The sequence below is a fragment of the Arabidopsis lyrata genome, assembly GCF_000004255.2.
Source record: "Arabidopsis lyrata subsp. lyrata unplaced genomic scaffold ARALYscaffold_3, whole genome shotgun sequence".
In the NCBI taxonomy this organism is placed as follows: Eukaryota; Viridiplantae; Streptophyta; class Magnoliopsida; order Brassicales; family Brassicaceae; genus Arabidopsis; species Arabidopsis lyrata.
Window position 1 is genome coordinate 1,079,262 of NW_003302553.1, and position 25,807 is coordinate 1,105,068.

At 36.5% G+C, this 25,807-nt stretch overlaps 6 protein-coding genes and 1 pseudogene across 10 annotated transcripts; 1 reads left to right on the top strand and 6 right to left on the bottom strand.

Moving 5' to 3' along the window:
• Positions 1-921: 921 nt before the first annotated feature.
• On the top strand, positions 922-3,166 carry LOC9320452 (BTB/POZ domain-containing protein At3g03510). The gene is made up of 3 exons (XM_002882250.2): positions 922-1,312; positions 1,392-1,452; positions 1,548-3,166. Exons 1-3 carry the CDS (start codon positions 1,278-1,280, stop codon positions 3,006-3,008), a joined length of 1,557 nt encoding a protein of 518 aa, XP_002882296.2. The 5' UTR covers positions 922-1,277; the 3' UTR covers positions 3,009-3,166.
• A 65-nt stretch (positions 3,167-3,231) lies between these two features.
• Positions 3,232-6,057, bottom strand: LOC9318364 (non-specific phospholipase C3). Of its 2 annotated transcripts, none has more exons than XM_021033235.1 (5): positions 5,703-6,057; positions 5,169-5,560; positions 4,174-4,583; positions 3,758-3,928; positions 3,232-3,695 (listed from the first exon to the last, which is right to left on the bottom strand). In XM_021033235.1, the coding sequence occupies exons 1-5, from the start codon at positions 5,952-5,954 to the stop codon at positions 3,337-3,339; spliced, it is 1,584 nt and encodes a 527-aa protein (XP_020888894.1). In that variant the 5' UTR covers positions 5,955-6,057; the 3' UTR covers positions 3,232-3,336. The 2 variants fall into 2 exon arrangements, with proteins under 2 accessions (XP_020888894.1, XP_002884386.1); XM_002884340.2 differs by having other exon boundaries at positions 3,232-3,683; positions 5,703-6,055.
• A 4,449-nt stretch (positions 6,058-10,506) lies between these two features.
• Positions 10,507-11,954, bottom strand: LOC9320455 (annotated as a pseudogene).
• Positions 11,955-13,294: 1,340 nt separating this feature from the next.
• On the bottom strand, positions 13,295-14,110 carry LOC9320456. 4 transcript variants are annotated; one of them, XM_002884344.2, is made up of 4 exons: positions 13,967-14,110; positions 13,817-13,894; positions 13,656-13,714; positions 13,295-13,576 (listed from the first exon to the last, which is right to left on the bottom strand). In XM_002884344.2, exons 1-4 carry the CDS (start codon positions 14,073-14,075, stop codon positions 13,502-13,504), a joined length of 321 nt encoding a protein of 106 aa, XP_002884390.1. In that variant the 5' UTR covers positions 14,076-14,110; the 3' UTR covers positions 13,295-13,501. The 4 variants fall into 4 exon arrangements, with proteins under 4 accessions (XP_002884390.1, XP_020885873.1, XP_020885874.1 ...); XM_021030214.1 differs by having other exon boundaries at positions 13,847-13,894; positions 13,967-14,109; XM_021030215.1 differs by having other exon boundaries at positions 13,847-13,882; positions 13,967-14,108.
• Positions 14,111-15,537: 1,427 nt separating this feature from the next.
• On the bottom strand, positions 15,538-18,068 carry LOC9320457 (non-specific phospholipase C4). Its single transcript, XM_002884345.2, has 5 exons — positions 17,470-18,068; positions 17,194-17,391; positions 16,478-16,887; positions 16,196-16,366; positions 15,538-16,110 (listed from the first exon to the last, which is right to left on the bottom strand). The coding sequence occupies exons 1-5, from the start codon at positions 17,910-17,912 to the stop codon at positions 15,716-15,718; spliced, it is 1,617 nt and encodes a 538-aa protein (XP_002884391.1). The 5' UTR covers positions 17,913-18,068; the 3' UTR covers positions 15,538-15,715.
• A 1,018-nt stretch (positions 18,069-19,086) lies between these two features.
• On the bottom strand, positions 19,087-21,297 carry LOC9320458 (non-specific phospholipase C5). Its single transcript, XM_002884346.2, has 5 exons — positions 20,810-21,297; positions 20,453-20,650; positions 19,957-20,366; positions 19,664-19,834; positions 19,087-19,576 (listed from the first exon to the last, which is right to left on the bottom strand). The coding sequence occupies exons 1-5, from the start codon at positions 21,283-21,285 to the stop codon at positions 19,230-19,232; spliced, it is 1,602 nt and encodes a 533-aa protein (XP_002884392.2). The 5' UTR covers positions 21,286-21,297; the 3' UTR covers positions 19,087-19,229.
• A 1,971-nt stretch (positions 21,298-23,268) lies between these two features.
• Positions 23,269-24,575, bottom strand: LOC9320460 (RING-H2 finger protein ATL51). Its single transcript, XM_021033205.1, has one exon. It carries the CDS (start codon positions 24,456-24,458, stop codon positions 23,391-23,393), a length of 1,068 nt encoding a protein of 355 aa, XP_020888864.1. The 5' UTR covers positions 24,459-24,575; the 3' UTR covers positions 23,269-23,390.
• Between the last annotated feature and the right edge of the window lie 1,232 nt (positions 24,576-25,807).

The following is a 25,807-nucleotide window of genomic DNA, read 5'->3' on the forward strand; positions in this document are numbered from 1 at the left end:
TCACAGAGTTGCGCTGAAACAGTGAAACAGATAGTTAAATTTACTCAAGAGACTTAGAGAAACTTGGGTTATGTTAAGAAATTCAAGAGACGAGGAAGATACAGGCGTACAGCCCAATCGCAAGGTAACCTTACGAATATTTACTTTTCTTTGATTTTATCAAATGGTAAAACTTTTGCAATGACCTTTGCGTGGTTCCTAATATGGTCAAGTGGGCCTAACTCGAAATTGGGAGAGCTCCAGTAGAGCGTCATATGCCACTACACTAAGACGTAATTATAATGGATATGCCCCTCATAAAACATTATAAAGCACCTCCAAAGAACCGTGCAAACCAAACCAAAAACCCAAAATGTTTTTCCGGCTTGATTTTTGATTTTGATTTTGTTTTTTGATTACTAAAATTTGATTTTCAATTTTGAAACTACTTTGATTAAGAAACTGATTTTTTAATTTGATAAATGAAATTCAAAAATTTAATAAATAATCATGTTTTTTTATTCCATTTGCTTTCTTTCTCATTGGTAAAACTTTGATTTGAATAGTCTTCATTGGTAAAATTTAAAATTTAGCCTTTCACTCAGCGGTGCAAAAGTTGGCCACTGCAAATTTTTAGGCTAAATGATCTTAGAACTCTTGAAGTTGCCAAGAGGTTATTGACAATCTGCTATCAACTGAACCGGAAGTTGTTTGGTTTATGTTTGTTGTTTCGATTGTGGCCGAATACATTCTATTTATCATTTCCTAAATATTCAGTCAATTTTTTTTAATAATCTTGTGTATTTCCATTTTTTTGATAAAAAGGTTCTTTTATAGTATAAGATTTATTAATAATTTACCAAGTAATCTTGTATTCATGCAAGTCAGTTTTTGTTTTATATTAAAAAAATCTGTATTTATTTTTTGATTATTAAAAAAATATCTTTTATTGAATAAGATTTATTTATAATTTGCCCAGTAATATCGCTAAAGGAAGAGTTTCGATATTTTACTTTTTCTTTGAGAAATCCCACAATATCATAACAGTAGTTCCTAAATTTCAGCAAGAACCACACTTTTTCTTCTAACGTCTCTTTTTTTCTTTTTTCTTTTAACTTTTGATTTAATCTTCAGTATTGAGGAATGCTTTTAATTTGTCTTGTTCTCTGGTTTTTTTCTCCATTGTTGCAGAACCACGTCAAAAACAAGCTTCTGTTCCTTGGACAACAAGTTACAGTCGTATATTAGTGTTCCCAAACATATACAATCTCTTCATTCTGTAGAAAGGCTACTACAAAATGTCAAATAGATCTTTGAAGAACCCATCGAACCAGTAAGACTCTTAATCTCTTCCAATATTCGTGTTAATTTTATGTGAAATATTTATTAAACCTAATGTTAATCGTTTGTAGAAATTCAAAGTCACCAGATCTTGACCTCTATGTGAAAGGCGTCCATTTTCATCTTCACAAAGTAGGCTTTTGAATCCGATTTCGCTGAGATTTGTCTCTTTTTGTGGTTACTTCTGATTTCGAGGGTTTTGATTTTTGACGTTGGTGTTTATTTAGGAGACTTTAGCTAAGAGATCGGCGAAAGTGACGACATTACTCGAGTGTAACAAGCTCCATGAACTGCGTTGGATCCTCAGAGACATGGACATCAACCCGAGTATCTTCCACCTCGTGACTAGATTCTGCTATGGCTACAAAATCGATTTATCAGCTGACAACATCGTCTCTGTGCTATGCATTGCTTATTACCTAGATATGAGCGATGATCATAGCTCTAACAACTTGTTGAACAAGGCAGTAACTTTCTTGGAACAACGAGTTCTCATGAGCTGTAATGAAACCGTGAAAGCTCTTCGTATCTGCAGCGATAAGATTCTGGACAAACTAGCTGATGTTGGACTCATCGAAGTTTTCTTAGATTCTCTTGTCGAAAAGGCTCTCAACGATACTAGGTTGCTCCAAGATTTGATTACATTACCACTTCGGTTATATGAACCCTTGATTCTAGAGTTGAGTAAGCACAATGTCTCGATAGAAAAATTTGTAGCATCGGTCTGCAATTACGCAAAAAGATGGGTTTTCGAGAAAGATGACGGAAGCGTTTCAAGGAACAAGAGAGAAGTAATTGAAGCTGTTGAGAAGCTTTTGCCTCACGAAAGAGGAATAATCTCGTGTGGATTTCTGTTCAAATCTCTGAAAGAATCGATTTTTCTTGATGCTTGCTCTGATTGCCGAAAAGGGTTTGAAGTTAGGATCAGTAACCAGCTCGACATGGCTAGAGCAAAAGATCTCCTGATTCTATCACCAACAGAAGATGGATCTTATGACATCGAGCTCTTGAAAACCATTCTCAAGAGCTTCTATAGTAACTATAGTGTCTCGGATCTTTCGCGGTTTGTGAGTGTAGCGAGAATGTTGGAAGAGTTTCTGTTGGAGGCTGCTGCGAGTGATGCTGATTTAAGGGTAGGAACATTCAAGGAATTAGCAGAAATAGCGGTTGCTGCGTCTTGTGATGTGCTGAGTTACTCCGATGGAATATACAGAGCGATTGATGCTTTCTTGGAGAGGCATAGAGATTTGATTGAATCGGAGAAGATGGAAGCTTGTAGATTTCTTGAATGTAAGAAACTTTCGCCCGAGGCTTGTGAACATGCTTCAAAGAACGAGAAGCTTCCATTGCGGATTGTTATGCAAGTTTTATTTGTTTCTCAGATGCAGATTCGCGATAAGGTGGCTAGAGAAATGAAAGGTGTAGTAGAGGAGAAAACACAGGATCAGGTACATGAAGATGATGAAGTGGAGAGTATGAGTAAGAAGTTGTTAAAGCTCGAGATAGAACCTGACTATAGCAAGAAAAGAAAGATTGATAATCTTGAATGTGTTGTTTATTGCGAGAAGAAGAAGACAAGTGTGTGGAGAGAAGTAAAGAGGAAGTTTGGTTGTATGACTTCTTCTACCATGGATGCTTGCAATTGTCATTTCAAGAAGAGGAAGAAGACTTACCATCTCTACAAATAACAGATAATCACTATTTTGTTTTGTTAGAATTTGCTTTTGTTCCCTTTAAATCCTCTGTTTGTTCTGTTTTTCCTCTGTTTTGTTGAATCCTCTGTTGTTTCGTTAAAACACTCTGTTTCTGACTTTCTTGTTCGGTTTAATGTCTGGTCTTAAATTAAATTGCACTGGACTAGTCCTAAATCCTAGTGTCATCCGGAAATATACTGGTTTAAGAACATAAAACTTTGAAATCAAAAACAAACTAATATCAAAGTACAAACGATCTTCATATAAAATCCGAGAAGTAGACCAAATCTCAGAAAGATCAAATCTTTTGTTAAACTCAAATTCAATTATCACAAATCAAACAAGAGAAAAACTTCTGAACGAAAGATTTAGGAGACGAGTGACGAGTAGATCCTTTAGAAAGATCAACGATCTCATGCTCATCAAGGCCTCCTTCTTTAGCCTTCTTGGACTCACCATGGAATCTAGTGAAAGCTTCTTCTACGTACCGAGCCGCATCCAAAACCTTCATGTTATCCGCGAGCTTAAACGGGTAAATGTCTTTGATATGATCTCCGTTTAGTACAGCAGCTGCTTGAATCAATTCTATTTGAAAATCAGTGAGATCTTCGTCTTCTTCTTGTGTTTCAATGTCTATGTCTCTTGCCCTTGGAAGTTCCGGTAATGTAACTATGTAATAATCTAAAAAATCATTAATTGCGTTTAATATGGACTATATAACCAACTAGATAACCGATAGTTACCAGGGCAGTCTGTCCTTGGGCTGGTCCGGTTGATGACAGCGTCGAATGTTCCAGCCCATTCGTCACGCTTTGTAAGAAAGCTCTTAAGGTTGAATATTTTTTTCAGTGTTGCCGGAATTGATGAATGCTCAAACTGCGATGTTGGCTCTGGTCCGTTTGGCTCGTGTAACACTACAAGATCACGTCATGAACAGTAAATTATATGATAAGATCATCGAGCAATTGATACGAACCATCTACATACAAAAACAATTTTTATCGGCCAAATTGTTTACTATATGCGAGCCAGATGGACTAGAACCAAAAAACGAATCGACAGTATTACGACTAAGGAAGAATCAATAACCGGTTTCGACCAACGTGACACTTACCACACTAAACTAACACAACTCCTTCCAATTTAAAAACATACGTACCCGTTTTAGGTTCGATCCAAGGCGAGATTAGCAATGCAGGAACCCTAACACCAAGCCGGTCAAACTTAAAGTTATAGGGCTCGGGTCCAACAAGACCATCAGGATTTGGGACACCAGTGACTGGAGTAGGGACATGGTCATAGTAACCACCATGTTCATCATAAACAACAACGAAGAGAATCTGGTTCCACTGAGGACTAGCTCTTAAGGCTTCGTAGATCTCTTTGACTAGATTTTGGCCTTCAGCAACGTCGTTTTTGGGATGGTCATCATTTGCTGGAGCCGACAAAATGTTGAAGTATCTTGGTTCTATGACCACATAGTTTGGAAGCTTCCCTTCTTTGCAATGCCTCTTGAAGCTTAAGTGGTATTGATGGAAGTTGTCCACGTACTTCAATTTCCTCATGTTCCTGATTTAGAGTTAATTTAAATTTAAACGATTAATGAGTTTAAAACGCATTAAATGGACGTAAATTGTTCCGTATACAGTTTGGACACATGCGAAACCTAATTATGATTTATTTTTTTATTTATTTTTTTCAAAAATCGAATCTCTGAGTGATCCGATTAAGTAATCCCGTTGTTTTTTGATAATTCTTTAAGAAAATTTCTCTTTTTTTTTTTCTTCTTCTAAATCAATAATATGAGAAGCAACTCCACTTTCCATAAACTACAAATCGATAAAATTCCAACCATGTGGCGTTTTCTTAGTATTCAACAAAAATAAAAAAATAAAAATTCAATCACGGAGCAATCAACTAGATATTGCAATCCAGATGTCATTACGATTCTTTATATATATATATATATAAAGGTGTCATTACATATAATTCATCGGTTCATCATTAAGTAATCCATATGTTTTCTCTTATACTATATTACTATATACTCTTAGTCGATTTTTTCCAACATTAAATCATAATAATTCGTAGCTTTGAATTTTACTTTTATAATTTTCTTATCTAATTTTCAAAAGAACTAGAAGTACTACTTACCTGTAAAAGAGGCAATTAGGAAAAGATTGGTAATAAATCCCAAACGTGAAACCACTCTCTTCAAGTGATTCGAAGACTGTCCTCTGAGGAAACCCACGGACAAGCGTGTTAGTGTCATTACTAAACGCACCGTTTGATGTCGCTGCGTGGACGTAGAGTCGGTTAGGCTGCGTCGACGACGGCAACGACGAGAACCACCGATCGCAGACGGCGAATTCTTGAACTAGTTCCTTGAATACCGGAAGTTTCTCCGGCGGAAATCCTTGCATCACTACTTTCTCCGACATCCCTTTTGTTATCGCCTCTGCGTTTTGTACGAACCCGTTCATTTTCGGATACGGGTACGGACTCTCGTCGCTGAATGGTTTTCCAAACACTTGTTCGTAGATCGCCTGAAATTCAAAGATCGTAGATAAACCACTTCATCAATTTGACCGGTTAAGAAGAAATTTACGTTCACCAGACCGGTTAAGAAGTGTATACATATTTTCTATATTCGGTACGGTTATTGAAACGGATAAACCGGATGTGTACCTGAAAAGAGTGACCGGGATCAGGATCAATGTTCTGAGATTCTTTGCCGAAGAAGACTTGAGCAGAGTTCGGGTCAGATGTAGAAATTGGGTTGGATCTTGGTTCGGATTCGGATACTCCATCGATTTCCGGGTTTAGCTCCTTAAACCAACCTAACATGTGGTCGAACGACCTGTTCTCCTGAACCAACACGACGACGGTTTTGATAGGAGAAGAAGATGAGCCACCACCAGAGCTCGTTTCCTCCCCCATACTTCTCTTTATTTTTCTCTCTGTCTATCTCTCTTAATTAGCTGTGTCCCGTGTAAATGGTAGCCTTATTATACTGGTAAACGCCTTATTGTATGATTAGTAAATCACATAAATGGTATAGTTTCAAACTTTTACATGTAATACTTTTTATTTTATTTTTTTGTATTAAAGAGATCACTAGTAATCATATACATTTGAATCAACTCGGTGAATGGATATAATCGCATTTGTTTTTTCTCACGGTCGGTGAGGTGGCAGAAGAATTACTCGTTTTTTATTTAGTGCAGAGGAAAAACGTTTTCAAATTGACAGTTTATGTAAATACATGAGCTTCCCATAACTCTTTCTACCATTATCATTTATCAAAGGAAAATTAATAAGGTTATTGGCGATATACATTGAATATTATTACTTATTAGTCTCTTCTCTATCTATGAAAATAACAATGTAGTAGATGGAATTAGGTGTTGACCAATTATTATTGCTAAAACTATAGTCTATAGCACGTCTCCGTACGTGCCTTTTTATTAATACGAAAAATCAATTTGTAATTAGATGGAATATTAGTTAAATGGAATAATTAATAATATGTGTTATTAGTTCTAGGTTATTTCATACAAATTAAGAAAACAATTAAAGTGCTATTTTACCTCTAATTAATACATTGTTTTATTTGATATAAGTAATTAATAAGCTTAACTGTAACAATGAATGTATTCTTATTGATATGAAGAAAGATAGGGAGAGTAGTAAGTACATTTTACAAAAATATTAGTGAGCCATAAGATACTAGAGTCCCTAAATTGACAAAGCTCTATGAGAGCCATATTGCAGGAAAGACCAATCAATCAAACATCAAACATCAAACATGAAGTTTGAGAAGAGATAAAAACCAGAAACGAACAGGTTATTGATAGAATAGCTATTGATAAGTTTCAGAAGAGATAAAATCAAACATCCCAACAACACATAAACAAAACAAACCAAAAAAAGTAGACAACTATAATATGCAATAACACAACCATCCATTAATTTTAATTACTTAACACGAACTTCTCATCTGAATTCATACCATTGGGGAATGGAAGAAGCGAATCAAGCACGCTGCACAGAAAAACGCACAGATGTAGATTCGAGTTTAGTTTTCTTTTGATTTCGAACTTTAATAAATTTACAAACTAACAAAAACAAAAAACAATTCATACCCGACGTAGATCTTTCCATTTAGCATCCACCCTTTGCTTGACTTTTATTAAGGCGTGCATTTCTGTAGTATGAAGAAAATAAGTAATCACAAATGAAATTTGTTTTCTTCTTCTCAAAGTAATATACGGACAATCTCAACATTACCATAGACAAAGTTAATCACATATCCACTCAACATCCATGAGCTAAAAACCCGAATATTCTTCGCAGAAAAGCCCAAACTCTTAAAGCCCGTAGCCACGGCTTTCTCTTCTCCTGAAATAACACATCCAAAACACATCACGAAGATCCCTTGCGAAAAAATCGAGATGCGGGATCAGAGAACGTTACCGTTGCTGCCAGGCGGTGAACAGAATCCTCGAGCTTGAGGACGCCCAATGGATCTAGCACCGACGCGGCGGCAACACTGCGAGACGACGGATCCAAGATTCGGCGGCATGATCGGGAATTAGGTTTTTCGACGAAACAGGTCTCTCTGATTTCTTCAAAAGGGGTAAAGTAAAAGAAAACAGACACAAGAGGATTCTCATTCATTCGGTGGTCTTAATAAATTATATATGGGCCCTGACTAGAGAGAGTTGATGCTCTTTTTTTATCCGCCAGTTTTATGGGCTTTAAGCCCAAATACCAATATTTTTGTTTTGGGTTTAATCTCGTCGTTTTTGAGTTTTCGGCCACATACCACAGAAAACCAAACAACCTTCCGATTCATTTGAATTTTGAATAATAAACAACGTTATGTATTGTTGTTATTTATTACCAAGGGTGCATTTGGTTGCTTGGCTTGCAAGTGAACGACAGTTTTGATTGCTTCCTTGGAGATTTGTTCACGAAAAGGCTGGCTTCTTGGTCAATAGCATCCAGAAAAACATCCAGTAGTGATAAACGGCAAAAGCCTTCGAGTGACCGATGGCGTTTTGCGATTTTACAGGCCTGAGAGAACCAGTGCTTGGCTTGCTATTGTCCTCTCTGCTCGAATCGATACAGAGGATAAGGAGTTTTATCATCTCTTTCCGTCTTTGTCCACTGCGGTTTCGTTGAAATGAGATGTTCTCGGTTTTGAGGCATGGCATGCAAATCTGTTGCGCTAGATAGAGGTTATATAACCGGCCGGAATTTGTATTTTCTGGGTTTGTTTGTGTTCATGATTTTGGGAATGAGTATCATGATGGTGCAAGCCAAGTTTGAGAATGGTCTCACGTCCAAAAACGAAACAACACAAACATCTATATAGTTTTAAGGTGCAAGCGAAATCTGAAAAGATGGTCTCACATTCAAAAACAAAACAACACAAACATATCTAATATTGTTTTAAGGGAGGCCCAACATTGCAAAAACCATCCCTGATATTGTACGCAAAAGAAAATTCTCTCAAACCAGCTAGCGTGTTTACCTTCGGAGTCGAGCCATGTAATCTTGGAGGCGTGACAACTGCAGGTTCTCCTCAACCTTAGCCGTGACAGGGTTGCGCTGAAACAGAGAGTTAAAAATAGATCAAAAGTCTTTTATATATGGGGTTATGCTTGAAAATTCAATAACTGTACCTGATGAATCGGGATAAGGACGTGGTTGGAAAGAAACTGACGGAAACTGTGAAGCTGAAGGTTGATCTTTTCAACCTCTCTTTCTTTGTCTTCCTTGTTCAGTCTAACCTCTGTTGTAAGCTTCTCAACCTCTCTTTGGTTGTTTTCTTTGTTCACCGTAACCTCTCTTTTGAGCTTCTCAACCTCTATATGGTTGTTTTCTTTGTTCACCGTAAGTTCTGTTTTGAGAGATATGATATCACCTTTCATGCCCTTTACTGTTGGATAATTGAGGGAGATTGAAGAACAGAGTAAGAGATAATATCTCTTCTCTTTTGAAGAAGACAAGAACGAAATAGAAAACTTTTTATTAAACTGAAACTTGTTGTTTTATTACAACAACACTCATTCACTTATATACATGTCGTACGGTCGTAACCGTTCGTAACTTGTGGAAACCGACAACTTAATAACACAACTCATTAACACACACCCGTTAATACACATTCATACATATATTAATATATGTTAAATATGTGACCAAACTCAATTACCACTAACATTTACGTCTTGGACCACAGAATTTGTTTCCTCATTGTTCTCGTTAGTCAGAAATTGGAAGGACATTTTCGCTATTTGAGCGGAAGCAACACCCACACAGATAGAGAGTCCGCGAGCCACTTCTTCACGTGTTTGCTCTTCACTGAATACCTTCTTCTCAGCAACAATTGGTTGACCGGCGGACGTGTTAACAATTTTACCTCTGCCTCCGTAGATGAATGTGAGAGCTCGTGAACTTATTTCAAATAGCTTTGGAAATCTCTTGGCCATGCCGTCTACGGCTTGCCTAGACCTACTATCGACCACACCTTGAAACTCTTCCTTCATATCCTTTATTGGTTTGTGAGGAGGCTTACCGGAAAAGTATCGAGATCCACAGCGACGACGGTGATACTGTAAAACTCAGTTTTAGGTCAAATCGATTTTACAAAATATAATGGGAAAACGAAAAAGGAAACTAAATAAGGAAGATTCGTTATCACATTACATTACCTGCGCAACGACGAGAGATCCCACATTTCTCGGCGGCATCATCGGAATTAGGAGATTAGGTTTCCAAATTGATTGATCCGGTTTTTACTTCGCAAAGAAAAAAGGGAGAAATTGATTGATCCGGTTACGGTCTCTCTGATTTCTTCACAAATGAAAACACTTCTTTTATACACTCGAATGGGCCCTACCTAAACTTTCTATCCGCCTATGATATTGGGCTTTAGCCCAATTTGTTCAGAGTTTAATTGTTTCTTTCGTCAATAGGTTGGCTCCACTTACTGCTCAATTAAACAGATTATTACAAAATCTATATTATATACCCATATTAATTTTATTAGCCTTCAATATTTTATGTAAAATCGTCAAACACCAATTTTTTACTCAATTACCTCATACACACTTCTTTAATAAATTCAATCTTCTCATCTAAATTGCATGATTTCCTAGATCATATATAATTCCAATCGCGTGTTTACTTTTCCACCAAGAAACCTTTGTTTTCTTCACAAGTGATTCACTATGCCAAATTACATTATTTATAAAAAAAAAATTAGTTGATTTAATTTTATTTATTGTACACATTTAGAAAAACTCATTATACTTGCTGAAGACATCTTTGTCCAATGGTAGACCCACTTATATAATAATCTCTCTCAAATTCGACTTCAGTCTTCCCATTGTTCAACTCTATCAAACAACTCATACGAAAACCCCTAAATGTGTTTCCTAATAATCTATCAATCATAAAACACCAAAACTTCCACAGGTCATTCTTTTCAAATCTCATGGAACTTTATGGATGGGTTTTGCAGATAACATAGAGTAGCAACAATGGAACTACAAGACTGTAACCCGGAAAATGAACCACATTCCTCTCATAAGCTCTAGCTATATAGCCCAGCAATTCTGTCAAGAGAAACAAAAAATACTTCAGAAGCTAATGCAGAAAAAACAAAAACAGAGAACAGATGAACATGATTGCAGGTTTTTGCCAATGCAAGATGGAAATAAATGAATCATGAGTTAATATAGAAGCGGTACCTTGAAAGGCTTCCAATATAGAGCCAATGAAGCGAGCAAGAGCTATTTCCGAAACAGTCTTATGTTAGAGAATAACAGCGAGCGGCGTTGTGATCTCTTCTTCCTTCCCCGGTCATGGTCATCCTCATTCATACCAGAGACATCTCTCTTTGTAGATCTCTCTCTCAGCAACCAGACAACATACAACCAAGACACTGGGGATGACAACAAATACCATGTGTGGGATCAGCAGAACCATTACATCAGGTTGTCCAATGTACAGTATTCATGTTGCCTATCTGCGCCTGAGCTTGTCACCACCCAGCCAATAATAGTCATGTATGTTCTGTTTCCGGAATCAGTATACACTTCACCCGAGAACCAAGGAAAGAATATGAGATAGAACAAGTATGCCATGTAACCGAACCAAACCACAGGCATTCTGCAGAGGTATTGGAGAATCCACAGTACAAGTGTGATTGGTCTTTTCTTGGCAATGAACTTCTTGAGAGTGTACTGCTTCTTGAAAACGGTGATGATGCATTTGGGGATAAGAAAAACGAGAAAAAAACTATATAGAGGAAGCCAAAGAATCGGGTAATATATAATGTCGCCTATTGGCGGCCCATGACAAGGAACTCATTCCACGTCCATGAAACTTTAGAGCTTAGACCATTGATGGAATACGGTCACATTTCTGATAAAGTTAATCTGCCTTTAATGTCAGTGACTTCTATTTGCAGCTAAAATCTATCAGGTAAGGGGTCTTCAAAGGCCCTATAATTCCATGGAAGTGAAAAGAGTGTTGCCCCGGAAGAAGAAGAATCACCTCCATGTTTTCTTATTGGAGCTTCCATGACCAGATTGTCAATCCAGGGCTTGAGTCAAATGCAAATCACTCATTCACCAACCTAACTTAAAACAATCAATGATCTCAACCAAATGAATCAACTATAGACCAAGTTGGGAGAGCGTAACCGACCTCAACAGTTATGGTGTTAACATTTCCTTTCCTTTCCATCTGTCCATTGATGCTATACTTTGGGAAGAAATCAACAGATGAACCAACAGCCGGAACACCAAAAATGTCATGATTACCTCTAAGATCATAAAATATGCTCTTATTAAGCCCACTTGTTTTCACAACATCTTGCATCACATTCTCGTATTCTAACCACTCATCTTCATTTAGCTTCATTGTTAACATTGTCTTTGCTTTTTTCCATCTGATTAACCAAATTAAGAGAAAATCAACCAGTAGTAATCTTCACAAAACAAAATTATCTACAACAGATGAGAGTTTATAAGTAGAGTAGACGAAAGGCAAGGAGCCAAAGATATCAGATATAGCTATATCTAACCACATTGATCTTTGATTGAGGAAGTGGAATCTGCATTGATGTGCAAGAACATAACGTGGTTACGGATTCAAGTCTGTTAATCCTCGAAAATGTTGCAGCAACGGAGCATGTTTACTCTCCTGGTACAAGCGATCTTTCTGACCACCAGGTGTTCGACAGAATGACTATGAGAAGGCAAAAGTTTCAGCAAAAGAGCAGACAATAAAGAGTTTGGAAATTCAAATTCAAATATTTGAAAGAGGAAATAAATCAACAGAACAACCAAGTTCTATACTTGACAACTTTGGGTGGATGTAAGGTTGGTTGGCTAGAAGAGAAAAGGAATGCCAAAGTCCTCCTTTGCATATTAGACAAGTTATGTGGTTATTGTCAGAAGCACGACTATAATACATACTCATAAAATGAGCTCCTACATTTGGATACAAATCAACTTGATTAAGGTAAGTTATTGGGAGTTCAATGATGCTGGTAACAATGACATGTATTATTTGGAATGGAGATGAAATTCAAAGCAGGAAGGTATATGCAAACACTAGTAGCAGAAAGATTGGGATTATCTAAGAAGAAAAAGAAAGCAAAGATAGCGGCGCAGCAAGGAGATCAAAACCAAGAAAAAACCGATGAGCTCAAAAGCAATACAGTATGAGATATTAATATTCTTGGTACTAGGATATACTAACCCACGAAACACAAATCAACATAAGTATCATTTTGCGTGTTCGAAGCAAAGAAGATGATTTGGATAAAAACAAGTTTTAAGGTGCTTTTTTCTTGGCAGGATCCTGGACATGTTCTCATAAAAATTTGTTGGTGAAACTAAGGCAAAAGATATGACGACTGATTCCACTACTAGTTTTTGTTCTATCTCCCAATTAAAATTGTGAGGTTAAGAAATCATTTGAACAAAATGAAGAGTTGCCAAGGGATTATTTTCCTCTCGATCAATGATTAGTCCTGAAACATTTACTTGTCCACATTTCTATTTCTTCTCTCTCCTTACAAGAAGTAAAACTAATTCTATATGCAGCAAGCATAAGGTTCAACTCTTTGGGAGACTACTAAAACTTGTTATCAATGTATAAGGAAGTGAAATCATCATAGCATAAAGTTCTCCTCTTTGGGAGACTATTGTAATTTGTAACTTATTATGAATAAATATTTATATAAAGAAGTGAAATCATCATAGAGGAAGTGTTGTTACCCATAAGACAAGCTCCTTATTGATTACAATCAGAAAATTATGCGTCAGTCTACTTATTAATGTTAGCATTTGAAACAAAAGACTTTCCATACACATATAGTTTACATGCATTTTGAACAAAAGCAATTCCTTAATTTATGTCTGCCTTATTCCACAATGACCGAATACAAAGCTTCAAAACAATTAGAATTTTCGGTCAGACACCGAACCAGCTCGTGAATCAATTTGATCAAAGAGTTCCTCAGTCGCCCTCACATCCTAAAAACACAAAGACGGTGATGAGGATATAATGATACTCAATAATGTCATTCAAAGTGCTTTTTGATTCCGTTTTTACCTTCATCAGCTTCTCCTCAAATACCTGTGCACTATCGCCACGGCCCGGTAAAATAATACCTTAATACAACAACAACAACAACAACAACAATAACAATAAAAACAACAAAATAAATAATTCGGCTCGTCGAGGAAACAAAATCATTCTCTCTTTCTCCATACCTAAGCTATATCCCGTAGCCAGAGCTATACCTCGCAATATGAGCCCCTGCACGCCGACAGCCTCTCCTGCTCCGTATACTAAACACGTCACGACGATCCGGTAATAGAAAGCTTGCGAAAATATTCAGATGCGTAATCAGAGAACGTTACCGTTTCTACCAATCGATGAACATAATCCTCTAGCTTGACGATACCCGATTGATCTACCACCGACAAGGCGGCGATACTGCGAAACGATGGATCCAAGATTCACCGGCATGATCGGGAATTAGGTTTTCGACAGGTCTCTCGGATTTCTTCGAAAAGGGGTAAAGTAAAATATTATATTACGAATGGGCCCTAGCTAGAGTTTATGGTCTTTTTATTCGCCTATCATATTGGGCTTTAGCCCAATTTGTTTTGGGTTTATTTTGTCCACAATAAATAAACGAATTGTAATCTAATCTTGACTAAATTCTCACTAAATTTTATATTCTTGCGAACAAAGCAAAAAAAAAAAATTATTGAAAAAAGACGTTTGCCTTTTCGGTTCAGGAGCAGCATTTGATGCTTCTGAATGTGATTCTGTTGGTATCACATGATCATCATCATCATCACATCCTCTTTCTCTTGCCTTTCTAGACTCTTCTAGAAACTTTTCAAATGCATTTGTAACGTGTTTGGAAGCATCTGCAACACCAGTTTCTATGCATAGTTAGTGGTTTAATTCATCGTTTTTGTAGTCTCGTTTTAATCCCTCATCCATTACTACAAGCTCTTTTTGAAATTCGCTTAATTGTGCATTTTCTTTTGCCACCATCCCGCTTAGATTTGGCCTATTATTACATATTTGGCCTATTTTCTTATAAATATTAATCCCCCCAACATTTCTCAGCGACATCATCGGAAATTAGGTTTATGGGTAACTGGCTTGAATGAAGTTTATGGGTGTGAAATGGGGCTTTTATTCCGATTTTTCCGGTTTTACTAATTGGGTTTACCTGTTCGAGTACTTGGGCTAAAGGCGTGTGACTGTGAAGGCCCACTCGGCTTCCAGATACAAAACTCTGGGATCTTAAAAACAGTATAATAATAAACTACAAGAATAAGCCAATATTAATTGTAAATTACTTTCTTTTTTTTTGGTGTAACGAATTGTAATTTCATTTATGACACACAAATATCTGGCTTAATTGTTTATTTCGTCACTAGGTTGGCTCCACTTCCGCTCAATTAAACAGATTACAAAATCTATAACCCATATTAATTTTATTAGCCTTCAAACACTGATTTTACTGAATTACGTGAATGTAGAGTTACCATACACCTATTTGAGATATTAAATCGTCTAATCTAAATTGTTTGACGTTGCTGATTTTTTAGACCATATGGATAATTCCAATATTGTGTTAGTTGTGCACCAAGAAACGTTTGTTATCACAATTCACAAGTGATTCACTATGAGGCCCTTGGATTGGATTACCATTATATAATCCCAACCACGGAAACTTCATCGCTGGTCCACTTTCCGTTTCGAAATCAAAATCAGAATCCGAAGTTTTCGATTATTAATCTACTATGCTTCTCATCTAATCAAAATGCAGAGTTCTGTTTTATTTAGCGACAACATGTGGAGACGAGAAAAATTTGGGACCCATTATAGTTGCAGTTAGTGACTTTAGTGACACTTTACTCTGTAGGCTTTGATACAACCCAATCACCAATCCAATAATTAAAGTATATCTCATCTAACATATAATTTTTATATAAGAAGATGAAATCTGCAAATAATTGTGTAAGTTCTTATACAACGAAAAAAAAAATATACACAAGAGACCAGTATGGCCTTTTTTTGTCTTAAATAAATTCCACACACAAGTGAAGTGACTACAAATTATTCTTATAAATTTGTATACTCTTTCAATCATGGCGAACAAAGCAAGAGAATAACTTATTGAAAAAAGACGTTTGCGTTTTCGGTTGAGGAGCAGCATTTGATGCTTCTGAATGTGATTGTGGTGGTATCACAACATGATGATGATGATCATCATCGACGCAATAAATGATGTCGTTCTCATCACATCCTCTATCTTTTGCCTTTCTTGACTCTTCTAGAAACTTCTCAAACGCATTTGTAACATATTTGGAAGCATCTGCAACACAAGTTTCTTTACATAGCTTGTGGATTAATTCTTCGTTTTTGTAGTCTCCTTTTAATCCCGCAGCCATTATTACGAGCTCTTCTTGAAATTCGCTTAATTGTGCATTTTCTTTTGCCAATGTCCCTCTTAGTTTAACCGGAATTGATAATGTTTCTATTTAAAGAAAAACTGAAGTTTAGTCGATATTATCCTACCTAAATTGATAGATTTTAGTAGAAGATGAAAAAAATGTAATTACCAGGGCAATCTTGTCTTGGTGAGTCTCTCGCAATAACAGATTCAAAAGTACCAGCCCATGAATCTCTCTTTGTCAAGAAATCTTTGAGTTTGAAAATTTTCTTGACCGTTGCGGGAATTGACGAATGCTCATACTGTGACCTCGGGAACGGCCCATTTGGCCCATGAATAACTACACATTTTACCAAAATTGTCATTCACTTTGGTTTAAACATTAGTATCTTGATTAAAATATAAGGCCACTAACCTAAACTAATGTCTATGACTAGTAATTATTTTTTACCTGTCCCAGGCTCAATCCAAGGAGAGATGAAGAAAGTCGGAACCCTAACTCCGAGCCGGTTAAACTCAAAATTATACGGTGGAGGTCCCAAAATACCATCTGGATTAGGAACTCCGTCGACCGGAGTAGGTACATGGTCGTAAAATCCACCATGCTCGTCATACGTTATAACGAATAAAATCTCGTTCCATTGAGGACTCGATCTCAATGCCTCGTAGACCTCTTTCACGAGCTTTTGACCTTCGGAAACGTCGTGAGAGGGGTGATCGTCATTGGCCGGAATTGACAATAGATCAAACCAACGTTGTTCGATCACGACGTAGTTCGGTAGCTTCCCTTCTTTGCAATCTTTCTTGAATTGTATACCGTATTGGTGGAAATGTGTCAAATATTTCAGCTTTCTCAAATTCCTACAAAAGTAAAGTATTAATAGAATTATATATATACTTTTTTATGCTTATCCTTTTTATTAAAAGATTTATTAAACTGACACGTGTCTTACAGTTTGATTTAAATGATTTTGTTTATTAGATATCCAAAACAAAAGAATAACCTTGATTAAACACCCATAATTAAACCATAGAATAGAGGTTTTAGACGGAAGTGGCCAAAAAGAGACAAATTTTATACAATTCTTATAAAGCTACAGATAACTAAATTAATATCTGAATAAAAGATTTCAATAGGAAAAACGTATATATAGTTAATAAAAATACCTATAAAAGAGAGTAGAAGGAGGGAATTGGTAGTAAATGCCAAAGCTAAAACCAGCTTCATGGAGAGACTCGAATATCGTCTTCTGTGGAAACCCTTCGATTAGCAATTTCTTGTCGTTGCTCGTTGCTCCATGTGATGTTGCTGAGTGTACGTACAATCGATTTGGCTGCGTCGACGCTGGAACCGACGCAAACCACCTGCCGATAGAACCAAATTTTCTCTGAACCGGGACAACTAAATTTAAATTAAGGTCAGGATGAACCGAACCCGCTTACCTGTCACATATGGCGAAATTTTGAACCAACTCTTTGTAAACCGGCAAAGCGTTCGGTTTAAATCCGTTCATAACCGCAGAGGACATCCCTTTCTTGTTTCTCTCGGCGTTTTGAGCAAAACCGGACATGGTAGCTGGACCCGGGTTAGGATCCGGTTTACCTGAATCCCATGGCTTACCAAACACTTGTTCGTAGATATCCTGAATGGAGTGACCTGGATCCGGGTCAACGTACTGAGACTGGTCCCCGAAGACTACAGGAAGAGACTTTGGGTCGGAGGACGAAACCGTGTTGGATTTGGGATCAGATTTCGTGACGCCGTCGATTTCCCGGTTTAGTTCTTTAAACCAGCCTAGGGCATGGTCGAAAGAACGATTTTCTTGAACCAAAACGACGATGGTTTTGATCGGATACGATCCTGAGCCTTTCGTCGTCTCGCTCATTCTGTTTCTTTTCTTTTTCGAGTGTTAGACGTACGTTGTGAGTAGAAAGTATTCGTGGGGTTATAATTATATATGTAGTGATCATTGAAGATTAGAAGAAAGAGTTTTTAGACGAAGACGTAAACAGCAAATCATAAGTATGCAGGTCGTCATGGGTATAACGTCAACTATGCCAAAAAAAAGTTGGAGGGAAATAAAATCTTTACTAAATTTGTTAATTAGGATAGTAATTGATGCAACTACCAGCACCCATAAGCTGGAAATTTATAATTTGTGGCAAGGTTGATATTCGTACGACAACATTTTTTTTTAATTAATTTTGTTGAAATTGGTTTGTGTCAATAAATTCACTATTTTCTCACTTTTTTTTTAGTCCATGCTATGTAGTTCTTTCTAATTAGTTTGTATTTTGATTTTTATAATAAAATTTATATAGAATTTTGTCGTAGTGTTAGCTACTGTAAATGGTTGTTTTTTTAAGTGTCAATTTTCTCGCAGCTATATAATTTACAATGAGACTTTAGTTACTTGTAACTTTTAAACAGGCAGCGAACATGAGAAGAAAATTGTCAAGACAAACAAGAACACACGTTACGGCAAAGAATATAAACGAGAATATGCGTATAATTCTATATCAACCAAAGAATATGCGAATAATTGGAAAATTAATTAAAGACAACAATTATCGTTTTGATTTAATATTTCTATTAACAGTACATATTCCTTCCAAGTGATACTGATACCTTTTCATAAAATAAAATATTATTCGTGGTCGAGTGAAAAAAAGGAAAAAATGAAAAAACAAGAATTCGTATGATCTTCGATTCAAGGGGGGGGGGGGGGGTATTGATTAATTTTTAGTGTACAATTTGTATTTATGCTTGTGATTGTGACAGTCCACCAACCTATTTTTATTGTACCACGATAAATCTTTTTAAATGTCCTGAAACGGAGTTGGTCTAAAATAACAGTGTCCATTAATTACCGATCATTGTAGTGACGAAGGAGTAACTTGTAATCGATCAATTTTGTGACGTGCCATACAATAAGAATAGAAATACAAAGGCATTCCCTTTAGATCGTTTATGTTGGCAAGTCCAGTCACAATTTTACATACGGCTTACGTCAGCAGTTTTGTTTCTTTTGTTCTTTTTACGTCAGCAGTTAGGCTCAATAGAATAAAAATTGGATTCAATATGAGGCGGTTGGATAAACCTTACTAATACTTACTCCACACACGCAAAAAAAAAAAAAAAAAACTACAAGTTTTGTCTAATTAAATTTTTTTTTTATATATATACGCTTTAATCATGACAATCAGGTTTTTGGTTTATGAGTAACATGTAATGCCTTCGTTTGTGATGGTGGTGGTTTCACAACATCATGATCATCATCATCATCGATGCAATAAACAATGTCGTTCTCATCACATCCCCTTTCTCTTGCCTTTCGAGACTCTTCTATAAACTTATCAAACACGTTCGTAACGTATTTGGAAGCGTCTGCAACGCAAGTTTCTTTGCATAGCTTGTGCATCAATTCTTCGTTTTTGTAGTCTCCTTTTAATCCCGCAGCAACTATTACGAGTTCTTCTTGAAAGTCGCTCAATTCTGCATTTTCTTTTGCCACCGTCGTTCTCATTTTGACCGGATTTGATAAAGTTTCTATTTAAAAAAAAAAAAAAATGAAGCTTTTATTCAAAAAAAAATCATAAATTTTGATAGAATTTATTAGGAGATGAAAGATTGTACCAGGGCAATCTTGTCTTGGTGAGTCTCTCGTAATAACAGATTCAAAAGTGCCAGCCCATGAATCTCTCTTTGTCAAGAAGTTTCTGAGTTTGAAAATTTTCTTGACCGTTGCAGGAATTGATGAATGCTCGTATTGTGACATTGGGTACGGCCCACTTGGCCCATGAATAACTACACATTTTACCAAAATTGTCATTTAATTCAAACATTAGTATAAAACCACTAAAGATGTTAAAAAAAAGATAGTATGAGACCACTAAATCAAATTAATGTCCATGACTAATGATATTTACTTGTTCCAGGCTCAATCCAAGGGGAGATGAAGAAGGCCGGAACCCTAACGCCAAGCCGGTTAAACTCAAAATTATACGGTGGAGGTCCCAAGATACCATCCGGATTAGGAACTCCATCGACCGGAGTAGGTACATGGTCGTAAAACCCACCGTGTTCGTCATACGTTATAATGAATAAAATCTCATTCCATTGAGGACTCGATCTCAAGGCCTCGTAAACCTCTTTCACGAGCTTTTGGCCTTCGGAGACGTCATGTGATGGATGATCGTCGTTAGCGGGATTCGACAATAGATCATACCAGCGTTGTTCAACCACAACGTAGTTCGGTAGCTTCCCTTCTTTACAATCTTTCTTGAATTGTAGTCCGTAGTCGTGGAAACGTGTCAAATACTTGAGTTTTCTCAAATTCCTGAAAAACAAAACACAAAAAATACTAATAAATATAAATATAGCAAAAGTAAATTAAACGTAAATAATACTAAAAGAGAAAAATACCTATAAAAGAGAGTAGTAGGAAAACATTGGTAATAAATCCCAAAGGTAAAACCGGCTTCATCGAGTGACTCGAATATCGTCTTTTGTGGAAAACCTTCGATTAGTAATTTCCTCTCGTTGTTCGTTGTTCCATGTGATGTTGCTGAGTGGACAAACAATCGGTTTGGCTGTGTTGCACCAGGAACTGACGCAAACCACCTGTCCAATACATGGAATTTGCTATAAACGGGATTTAGTGAGACAACCAAATTTCCAATTCGGTTTTAGTTGGATGAACCGAACCGTCTAACATGTTAAATAAGTCAAAAAATTTAACCAGTTTACTGTAAACCGAATTAGACAGGTGAACCGGCTTACCTATCACATATGGCGAATTTTTGAACCAATTCCTTGTAAACCGGCAAAGCATCCGGTTTAAATCCGTTCATAACCGCAGATGACATCCCTTTCATCTTCCGTTCGGCGTTTTGGGCAAATCCGGACATTTTAGCTGGACCCGGGTTTGGATCCGGGTGAACCGAATCCCATGGCTTACCAAACACTTGTTCGTAAATATCCCGAATGGAGTGACCTGGATTCGGGTCAACGTACTGAGACTGGTCACCGAAGACGATATTGTGAGAATTTTGGTCGGAAGACAAAACCGGGTTGAATTTCAGGTCCGATTTGACGACTCCATCAATTTCCCGGTTTAGCTCTTTGAACCAGCCAAGTGTGTGGTCGAAAGAACGATTCTCTTGGACTAAAACGACGATGGTTTTGATCGGATACGATGATACTGAGCCTTTTTGCGTCTTCTCCATGATCTGTTTATGGGGCTTACGAATACACATTTATACACGAAATTGATAGATATGTAATATGTTTATAGTGCTTGAAAAAATGAAGAAATAGAGTTTTACAAGTAAAAAGCAAATCAGAAATACGCATCATGCATGCTTATTGTCCTTTGAAGTTTGAATTGGTATCACGTCAAGTAAGTACCCCATATAAAGTTTGAAGTAAATCAATATAAGCATATCGTGCTTATTAGTTATTGTTTTTTTTAGTCGTTTTGTTTACTTATTTTTGTTCTCTAGCTCACATTATGAGTCTATACAAAACTGGATCTCATGAATAATTGGAGAACATCTCATGGTCATCAAATCCGTGTAAAATAGCAAAATATTTTATTGATCTAAATAAACATTAAAACATTACATCATGACATGGCTGATCACATCTTATTCTCTAAAAATAAATAGTAATAATATATTACTATTTTTAGTACTTATTTTTGGATAACTCGACGTTCATTTCACTAAAGAGACATGCTAGTTTGATCGTGGTACGTAGGTAGAGTTTTCCGGGGAAATAAAGTGGGCCAACAATTATCAGAAAGACCATTAAGCGTTTTGCAACAAGTATGCCTTATGCCACCAAAATGGCCTTTGAATATGCCACCAATGGTTTCGAAACAACCTTCCACACTCTTGATCGAATTGATACATTCTTTGAGATGTAACCCTTGTGGATCTTCTTCTTTCATCGTCATCGCCTTGTTTTCTCTTTGTTGTTTGAATGAGATATCTGATTAGCCGATGAACCCATGATCATCAAGCCAAAGAAGATAATAGCTACAAGAATTGAGTTTTTAATTTGAGCCATCTTATAGGACAAAAAAATGTTTTTGAGTGTTTATAATGACTTTTGTGGACTTGTGTGTTACATTGATCTCAAGAAGGTTAATTTATAGCAGTCGTCGAGTAGAGAGTGAGGTATAAGTATAACGAACCCTTGATTTTAGGAGTATTAATATCGGCGAAAATTATGAACTTATATTTATTTTGAACTTTTTCTGCCTACATACAAATATCGGTTACATCTCATGATCTCATTCTCAGTAATCAAAAACTTGTTTTAGGCGCATAGATTAATCTCATACTTTACTTATTTCATTCTCTCGCATCATGAAGATATGGATCTCGTGAATAATTAGAGTGCATCTCATGGTCATCAAAACCGCATTGCATAATTTAAGGTTAATAATTATTATGGAGAAATTATGTCGTAAACTGCATGATGTCATTGTGGTGATATACCTAAACTTACCAAAACTGGTATTTTATAGGAAGTGGTAACACTAAAACGGAAAAATATTGTAGATTAAATTTGAAAGTAAAAAAACACCTAAGAATATATGGGCGGTAAATTCAAAACTCTTTGATTACTCTGTTTCTCAAATGGTTTGACAATGATTCTGATTAGAGGTGTCAAGCGGGCCGATAGCCCGCGGGCTTTGTCCAAGTAGCCTACGGTGGGGCGGGCTTGGACATTATTTTTTATGTCCATAAAATAGCGGGCCTCGCGGACAAGCCCAGACGGATTGCGGGTTTTTGCGGGTTTTGTCCGCGGATTTGCGGGTCGGCCCGCAGGCTACAAATATTTAATAAAAATAAATAATTAATATAAATAAATAAATATTTTTACATAATTATGAAAATATATATGTGAAATATATGAACATATAATGAAATTTAATGTATTAAAATTATATGATTTTAAAAAATTAATACTAAAAGTGTTCTTTTAATTAAAAAATTATTAATTTCAAATTTTAAAAATTAATTTTTTTTTAATTATTTTAAAAATATTAAAACTAAGCCCGCAGGCCGGCCCGCTAACCCGTTGGGCTTAGCGGGGCGGACCTGGACATATTATTTTTGCCTGCGATCCTAGCGGGCCATCCCGTCGCAGTCTCACAAACTTAAATGCTTATCGCGGGCCGGCCCAAATGGACGCGGGCCGGCCCGTCTGACACCTCTAATTCTGATTGGTATAATAAAGATTACCAAAACTAAATACATAAACTTTTTAAAAAGCCAATCAGCACTTTTTTGACACTTTGAAAAATAAATTCAAATTCCCTAAATATTATTCCTTTTCTTTTATTTTTCACTTATTTCGGTAAACGGTAATTTTTTGCCCTATCGTAACCAGATCTCTTCATCGCCGCCATTGAACTCCGAACCAGAAAATTCGAAATTCCGTTTGTTTGATTAGCCGCCGATCCTGACGGCGGAGGTGTCTTCTCTCCTTCCCCTTCTTCTACCCACCTAGAAGTTCCTACACCTGCTGATTCTTCTTCGTCTTCAATCTCCCTTAGTATATCAGCGATCGATACCACAGCGGCGCCTGAGTTTAACGTCGCCGATCTCCGAGTCACCTCCTCTTCTCCGTCTCTTAACTCCTGCATCTCCGGCGGTTTCGGCGTCGATCCGCCGTTAACCGTCTCATTTCGAGATCTGGAATTTTCCAGATCTAAGTTAATAACGACGGAATCATCTCCGATCGAAATCGAGTTGTTCTCTGTAGCGATCGGTTGATTAGTTACAGCGACGATCTCAACGGCGGAGGAAGTGACGTTAACTCCGGCGATGAAAGCACGGCAGAGAGGACAATTAGAGTGAGATTTCAACCAAGTATCAATACAAGGAACATGAAACGCGTGGTTGCATTTAGGTAACAATCTCAAGCTCTCGTTTTCTTGAAACTCGCTTAAACAAACAGAACAATCTGATGATTCAACAAATCCATCCATCTTTCTGTATTTGTAAACAGTAATCGATTTAATCAGAGATTCATCGAGTCCATCACCACCACCAATCGTCGGATTCGGATTCGTAGCTTCTTGCCATGTGTAATCTGATGAGATTCCATGATCTCGGTTTATAACTGCGGCGGAGGTGGAGGAGGAGGAGTTGTGGCGACGGCGGTGGCAGTATTTGGAGATGAGAGTGTAGTAGCTGACGAGGATGAAGGCACTAGCGAGGATTCCGATAAGAGCGATGAGGAGAGGAGAGAAATCAGAGGAGGAAGAGTCGTCTTCGTCGTCGAGGTAGAAGGAAGGAGGAGGAGGGAAGATGACGTAACACCATTGAGGGCAATAGACACTGCATACTCCTTGAGAACAGTCTCTGTATGAATCGTATGTACCCCATGGATTAGGGTTTCCTGTTGAACCCATTATTTGATTGTTGTTCGAGAGAGAGAGGAAGAAGAAGATGAAAGAATATGGAGGTGAAGTGTCTCTCTCCTTTTTCTCTGGGGTCTGCTTTGTCTGGTAAGTGTCTATTTTTTTTAGTTAATTTGTATTATTAGAGGAGATAATCAATAAAGATCTTTTGTATGATGGTGTTAATACAATAATACTAATTGAATGATATTTTAAGTTTGATGTTTATATAGTGAATGTTCCTCTTTCTTTATCAAATCTTTTAGTATGTAACTAAAGTTGTAGAATTTGCTTTATTCATTTTTTTTTATTCTGTAGCTTTCTCTTTATGCTTCCATTTTCTTTTTCTACTTTTCGAGATAAATTAATATTAGAAATGTTTAGTAAAATAAATGAAGTTCGTTTTTTTTTTTTTTAATTGGGGTTTCATTTGTTGTTTGTTTGATTTTATTATGAGTAATGAGAAAGTAACATAATACTGTAGTGTTTTAGTGTTGACAAAATAAAAGCGGGGAGGGGTTTAGTATATTTCAAGGCATAAAAAAATGGTTGGTGAAGTGTTGACGAAGGTGGAATACTATAACATGGGCCACGTGGATGACAAAATTACTCCTGCACGTATCTATAAAAGTTGTGGTCAGAAATACTGTACCATTTACCGACTACGTACGTATATCAAACATAGCAAGAAGAATATTTTCAATTCATTTCAACTATAAAATTCGCTCTATACGATTTTTCCATTTTTGTTTTCCATTGCTATGATTCAAATACATACAGTTTTACATTAGTTTTAAAATTTAATATATGAAAACTATAATAAAAAAATTAAATAGTTGTTCAAGGGACGATTGATGTGAACTCGCCAACCATTTGCTACGTACAAAATAACATATTTACATAGAATTTGAAAATAATAATAATGATCTTAAAAGTGTGATTAAAACAAACAATTATACAAATCATAACACTAGGCTACGAGTTCAAAAAAAAAAAAAAAAACAATAGGCTACGAGATCGTATATAACTGTAAAGTTGACATCCGGTCATTCTATGAACAACTACTAATCATAATCACTTGTTGAGCTGATTTGATGACACTCTCTTGTTGGTTTTAGATAACTGTAAAACCCAATTATATATGATTGCTCCATTACACATCTATTTGCACATGCTTAAAGTTGTTCCCCCTTTTTTTTTGTTATGCCAACTGGCTATACAGTTAGGTGTATTTTACTGTGTTATCTCATGTTTTGGAACATAACCCCTTTAGCTTGACAGTCTAACCAAATCTAATTATTTTCGTGATTGAAGTGTCTATTCCTTGCTATATTAAAATACGTAAATATTTTCTTAAATTT

Bases quoted from the DNA above. Each gene is read 5' to 3' on its own strand.
- LOC9320452 (XM_002882250.2), top strand. From the start codon at position 1,278: ATGTCAAATAGATCTTTGAAGAACCCATCGAACCA. The intron at 1,313-1,391 runs GTAAGACTCTTA...AATCGTTTGTAG, and splicing joins TTGAAGAACCCATCGAACCA to AAATTCAAAGTCACCAGATC. The intron at 1,453-1,547 runs GTAGGCTTTTGA...GTGTTTATTTAG, and splicing joins TCCATTTTCATCTTCACAAA to GAGACTTTAGCTAAGAGATC.
- LOC9318364 (XM_021033235.1), bottom strand. From the start codon at position 5,954: ATGGGGGAGGAAACGAGCTCTGGTGGTGGCTCATCTTCTTCTCCTATC. The intron at 5,561-5,702 runs GTACACATCCGG...TTTGAATTTCAG, and splicing joins ATCCCGGTCACTCTTTTCAG to GCGATCTACGAACAAGTGTT. The intron at 4,584-5,168 runs GTAAGTAGTACT...ACTCTAAATCAG, and splicing joins CCTAATTGCCTCTTTTACAG to GAACATGAGGAAATTGAAGT.
- LOC9320456 (XM_002884344.2), bottom strand. From the start codon at position 14,075: ATGCCGGTGAATCTTGGATCCATCGTTTCGCAGTATCGCCGCCTTGTC. The intron at 13,895-13,966 runs GTAACGTTCTCT...TGACGTGTTTAG, and splicing joins TTCATCGATTGGTAGAAACG to TATACGGAGCAGGAGAGGCT. The intron at 13,577-13,655 runs GTAAAAACGGAA...TTGTGTTTTTAG, and splicing joins TTGAGGAGAAGCTGATGAAG to GATGTGAGGGCGACTGAGGA.
- LOC9320457 (XM_002884345.2), bottom strand. From the start codon at position 17,912: ATGAGCGAGACGACGAAAGGCTCAGGATCGTATCCGATCAAAACCATC. The intron at 16,367-16,477 runs GTAAAAAATAAT...TAAAATGTGTAG, and splicing joins TTGGATTGAGCCTGGGACAG to TTATTCATGGGCCAAATGGG. The intron at 16,111-16,195 runs GTAATTACATTT...TTCTTTAAATAG, and splicing joins ACCAAGACAAGATTGCCCTG to AAACATTATCAATTCCGGTT.
- LOC9320458 (XM_002884346.2), bottom strand. From the start codon at position 21,285: ATGTGTATTCGTAAGCCCCATAAACAGATCATGGAGAAGACGCAAAAA. The intron at 20,651-20,809 runs GTAAGCCGGTTC...TGTATTGGACAG, and splicing joins AAATTCGCCATATGTGATAG to GTGGTTTGCGTCAGTTCCTG. The intron at 20,367-20,452 runs GTATTTTTCTCT...TTTGTTTTTCAG, and splicing joins CCTACTACTCTCTTTTATAG to GAATTTGAGAAAACTCAAGT.
- LOC9320460 (XM_021033205.1), bottom strand. From the start codon at position 24,458: ATGGGTTCAACAGGAAACCCTAATCCATGGGGTACATACGATTCATAC.